We start from the raw sequence: 6,158 nt of genomic DNA on the forward strand, positions 1-6,158 counted from the left end.
TTGGCTTTTTTATAAACACATTTGCTAATCCACTGTCACATATCACATGAATTAAAGCCAAACATTTTTGCTAAGCTGCGAATAAATTAATCAAACTTTTAGTTTAGTAGCATTTCATGTGTGTACGAAATACTGTACATATAAATATTTTCATTTTGATTTTACCCTCGCCATAAAACATTCTGGCTAGGTTTAACGTATATTTTTTTCTGTTATTTACAACGAAAACAGATTTAATCCATTATTCATTTGTTTGAATTTAAAGTAGCTGATAAATGTACGTGAGGCGCAATGAATTTTTTCGAAATGGCTCATCTCCCGAACAACAGCAGAACAAAACAAATCGGCGGCAAAAAGGGTTTTACTGTAATATCTGGGGACTTGAAATGGAAGACCGGTTACACACTAATGGATGATGAAGGCGTGAACGTAGTCTACGTATCGAACTAATTCGTATTTATACTATCTTGTTTAGAGATAAACAATTTGTTCAAGCATTAATAACTTATTATTTATATACATACGTGCGTAATTATTGACTTCAGCTCAATACTCGCGAAGTACGGACATCGGATTGGGCTTCGTTAATCGGATACCTGCTCTGATATTTTGTGTCTGCATATAAACCATTTCAACAAAATAAACACAAAATGATATTAATGTAAATCCCGCAAAATAATAAATAATAAACTGTGGATTATGAGTAAGCGGATTGATGAGTTAATAAAAATTTATCAATTCATTGAAACAATGATATTTAGATTTCAATATATATATTGAATTTATCAACTATTCAAATTGTTTAATAGATCATTTTCGTATTAGTTGTAATTAGCCAGGTTTGTAAAAATTTAACACGAAATTATTACCAAGGGAATCTGTGATTACTTCTTAAATGTGATTTACTTGAAGAACCGCATAGATATTACGGAAAGTTCCAAAGACTTCTATAGCCTAATTAGCAATTTTAAGGTAATTGTAGCTGGATTCCTCTTCAATGGTTATTTAATTACAAATTTGTATAATTATCATAATCATTTATCACATTTTAATGTATTTTATAAAGTTTTAATTTATGTTTAAACTAGTACACTATGTATCTACTAATTAGTTTATTACATTGTATTATTAAATAATGAAGGAATATAAAACTTAAGAAATCTTTTAATTAAATGAAAAACTATTTCATCAATAAACAGTTCCACTTCCGGTCAAATTAACTTAATTTCATGGATGTTGGAGTCGCAAACGTGGACATGTTCAAAAAATCTTTTACACAATGGTCGGAAAGGACGGCGGTCGACTTTTGGCTTTGAGAAAGGCACGTGTCTGTGACAGGTTTTGCCTAACAAGACGTAACACATTCAGTGACCGTGTGAGACAATGCGACGAATGTTGTCGATGTTACGGGGGATAGTAAAATAAAATTTTACAACAGTTTACGCGAGTATTAACATTTTTCAACGCGTTCTAAAGTTATTTCATTAATTTTAGTTTGTGTCCATAAGCTAAATGAAAAGCGTTCAAACTTTTTAAGCGATAACAAATGATAATGTATTTATTTTAGTGTGCCCCAGTTGCACGTGTACAATCATGCAATCACGTACGTGATTTTTCGAAATTGAACTACTTTAATATACTGTGTACAACAGTCTACTGATAAAATAAACTATTCAACAAATAATAATGTCCATCATTTTAGTTTTGCTAAATACTACTCATAACTATGTAGAACTAATTTGTCATAATTTTTTATATATTTTGTAAACGTTGTTGATTTAAGATAGTGACAACAACTACTGACAATAATTTGACTATTTAACTAATAATTGACGTTTACTCAATAAAACGCACCTTTTAAGTATTTTATAAATTACAATGTGATAAATATCCTACTTTTTTATATATTCAATATGTTGGCACGATGAACGTGTTCACTGTAGTCATCAGCACAATTTAGTGCGTTTATTCGGTCTTATGGTATACGAGAGTATCATATAAATTTATTTTTTTATAATAATTGGGATGATTTAATATTTTATCTTTGTTAATTGATAAATGTGTTCATTGTCAGTAAAACTCTTTCATTCAGTTAAATATTCTTGTTGAGGTTGTGTATTTATTCCAATAACTTCTAAAATTTCAAAGCTATCTTAATTAAAACTAAGAAAACTTAACATATTTTCATGTACTTAAAAATTGTAACACACACAATTTAAGATACTTACTTCTGTTATTTCAAATAAAAACCATAATAGATTTTGTATTTAAAATATTGGGAAAATATAAATAATTTATGATTATTTATTTGTATATTTTGAGATATTTAATATTATTGTTTATGACACATATAGAAAATACAAACATATTATTATTAAGCCTCATCACAGATAATTTGTTTGAAAATTAACGTTACAATTTTTAAATGATTTCTCTCTTTGTATCATAGACAATAAAGATCTTGTCAAAATATACCACAGAGACAGAAAATGATGTCAAAATGGTTTATAAAAAAAAATGAGTTCCAAATAATTAAGTCAGTTGCCATTTGGTTAGAAAATCGGAAACAGCCAAAATCAACTAATTTGGAACATCCTGTACAAGTTTTCATTATTATTTTTATTTATAAAACTGACTACATTGTTTTGGTTATCAGTTATTCAAAAGAAGAAAATAATCCACAGCCTTTACTATATTACAATTTTATAAAATTTGCTGTTATTACATGATATACATATTAGTCGAATATATTATTTAAAGCTCGCAGCTATTTAATGGGCAATAAAAAGTTTAGTGGCGCAAAATTTAAAATGCAATTCCGTTGGTAGGCTTAAAAGACTAGAAAGATAGCAATCAGTTTTAATTTTATACCATAATATCGTCTTAGAGACTCTATTTCCTTACCACAAAGAAGGAGAACGATTCACTAATACCGCTTGGTTTTTATATAAAAGTGGAGCTTGAATTCGCCTACGTCATCATAATACGAGTGGCTGCCAGTTGAAAATTGCATTAAACGAGTAAAAAAGGACTTTACTTCGGTTTTGCTCTTTTGTATGCAAAGTGAAGTATAGGGAATTCGGTAATATTTAATGAAATTTTAGAACCCCAATTTTAACTTGTCATATTAAAATTTTAATTGTATTATCCTTAAATCAAACTATATTAATCTATAGTAAATCTACAAGTCAACAGTTTAGTTGAACAATGTAAGTCAAAAAATATAATATATTCTCATAATTTTATTGTATTTAAATGGGTTAAATGTTTTCACAGGCATATATATATATATATATATATATATATATATATATATATATATATATGTACAGTACGAAAAGAGTTTGATCCGTCTGATCATATACAATAGAGTCTTCCTCTTATTCCTTGGATTTGGTTACAATTATCATATATTTCAGTGTCAATTAAGTAAATTTGGCTAGTGCTGAAATTGTCAGTTTCAATTTAATCTAATGAAGTGATTTCATGATGGGTGCTACTTTCGCGGCAAAAATGTAGGTGTTGCCTGAATATATTGCTAATTAATATAGAGAGGTTTCAGTGTAGCACATAAATAGTAGGTATAATAAGTGCGTGGAATACGCGTGATGTCGGCCCCCCCAAATGAGTTGTGGCTAAATAAAACAAATGGATACATTACATGAAAATACTCTTCAAATAATCAGTTTCTGAACGGTTTCATGCGAAAACTTCTTCTATTTTCGTGAGCTTATTTACTGTTAGTTGTGACTATTTGTCAATTATGACTGGGCTCTAGCAATATGACACAATTAAAGTATGGATGATTAATTTTCGTCCTAAATAACTTGAAAGCGATTTAAATTAATATAAACCACTTAATAATCCATAAAATTGATAGACCTGCCATTGTAAAGAATATTTTGTCAACAAGACCGAATAAGTCAATTATTTGATACTGAAAATGTTAAAAACGGTGTTTGTAAAGGAGATTAATATTTACTTTAGTCAAACCTGAAGTATTAACGTTTGAAATAACGTATACGCTTTTTCACTGCGACAAATAACTTGGTTTCTCTTTGGAGTCGTTACTTTAATTCCACTTTGATAGGCACCCCTTCGAATTGGCCAAATCTGCGGTGTAATTCAACCCAAACAGAAACATTTTCACGTACACGTAATTTATAATCTCACGTTTTTGTTAGTCAAATATTTTAAGCAAATAATTCTTTATTATATACTGTTTGTTAAGTTTTGTCTCTTCACTTCCAAGTTAATATTTCATAATTCAAACTGAGGATTTTTATTTATGTGATTACTGTAATGAATAATTCTAAGTCTTCTTTATGAAAGTATAAGAACTGACTGTTTCCAAACTAAATTGGAATTGTATTTAAAATTGCTCGATCCCAGGTATATAAATCTTATAACAATGTCTTAAATTTCTCGTGAATCATTTCCTTAGACTGATATAAGCAGTCTTAAGTCGCACCTTCATGGCTAGCAAAGGCGTCAAAATGGTAACAAATGGCTTAATTTCGCGTGTCTGAGCTGCAATCGAAGGAATAAATTACCACTCTGGGCACAAATGAACCAGCGTTTGGTCTAATGAGTGTTAGAAAATCACGCGAACCATCTCATTATCTCAATCAAACTAAATATTTTATGGCCTACCTGATTTTTCTAGCTTTTATAAAAATAGTGCCAAATAATTATTAGAACGTAGTTAAAAATTTTAAGACTATTAGATTTACAAAACAGTTCTGTTTTATTCACAATAATGTGATATATATATATATATATATATATATATATATATATATATATATATATATATATATATATATATTATAAGGTAACAATTAAAAGTCCAAAAGTCAAATATGGGTAGTGTGATAAACAATTTGTTATATTTATGAAATTTATACAGACATTGTACAACAATTCATTAAACATTTTACATAGAGAAAAATTACTTTATATACACATACTTTAATGATAAAACAATTATGAGCTTTTCTGCAATACTATCAACATTTCTAATTAAATTTATTTATGATGTAGTCCATACTAAATTCTCAATTTTTTCCATCATGATCCTTTTCAAGGGTATTAAAAACACCACCAATTCGGCTAATATAATTTTAAACGAATCTGACAAATCAAATTTACTCCAGTCGTGTTTATTGAGTTCAGAAATATCTTTAACTACACCTGGTACTAAATTAATGTAAAGTTCCAAACAATTTGACAAGCTTCTGTGTTGTAACTGTTCCCCTTCCATTTTCATGATATTCAAATTAAATATACTTAAGTCGAGTACATTATTCAGTTTAATACCACAATTAAATAACAAGTAGTCTATGAAGTTCATACCATTATAAATAATCTTTTTATGGTTAACACTTTGAAACAATAATCGTAGGCCTTCCGGAAAAATATTCCTGGATTTGTTGCGGAAATCGAAAATATACACTTGGAAAACGGTGGATATCACCAATATTTTTAAAGTTCTTTTAGATCTGCTGAGCTCCAAACCTACGGCAGCGACGTAAACATGGTCTGACTTTTTAAAGTTGCCTATAGCTGTAAAATAACGAGCATCCGGGCGGTCGATGTATATGTAATTTGTCTTCAGCCTTTGCAAATAATAATATTCCTCCTCGCTAATGGCGATGACTTTTGTATTTTTGACTTCACTTTTACATTTTTGGTTAATTACTTTGACATTTGTTATTTCTTCGGAAAAAAATGAGTACAGACCATTTAACTTTTTTCTACGGCTATACTGAAGAACATTAATTATCTCTATTCTGTCATCGGTCTTATCGTAAACCGTACCTTCGTACACCTCCTGACCATTAATTTCTAGTTGAATAGTATCACCCTTCTCAACACACATCTTTTATTCCTGGAAAAAAGTAAGAAACTCAATTATTTTAACACTATAAAATATATTCCAATACCAAATTGTTTAAACCAAGTATTTTTGTGCATTTTTTTTACTTTTTAACACCGCAATTTTTTTTTAAATAATGAATTCAATGGAAATTTACAGACAGCCATATGAAGCTCGTACATTGTTCTAAATAAATAAACAATAACATAAATCATTGTTGACCAGAATTACACACACACATAAACACTCATATACATGAAATATTAATATTCTTGCACCT

The 6,158-nt window shown here is 28.7% G+C and overlaps 1 protein-coding gene across 1 annotated transcript; it reads right to left on the reverse strand.

Annotated features, from left to right (window-relative positions):
- Positions 1–4,856: 4,856 nt before the first annotated feature.
- Positions 4,857–5,890, reverse strand: LOC109596591 (uncharacterized). The gene has a single exon (XM_020012157.2). It carries the CDS (start codon positions 5,879–5,881, stop codon positions 5,033–5,035), a length of 849 nt encoding a protein of 282 aa, XP_019867716.1. The 5' UTR covers positions 5,882–5,890; the 3' UTR covers positions 4,857–5,032.
- Between the last annotated feature and the right edge of the window lie 268 nt (positions 5,891–6,158).

This window comes from Aethina tumida, chromosome 2 (genome assembly GCF_024364675.1).
Source record: "Aethina tumida isolate Nest 87 chromosome 2, icAetTumi1.1, whole genome shotgun sequence".
Lineage (NCBI taxonomy): Eukaryota > Metazoa > Arthropoda > Insecta > Coleoptera > Nitidulidae > Aethina > Aethina tumida.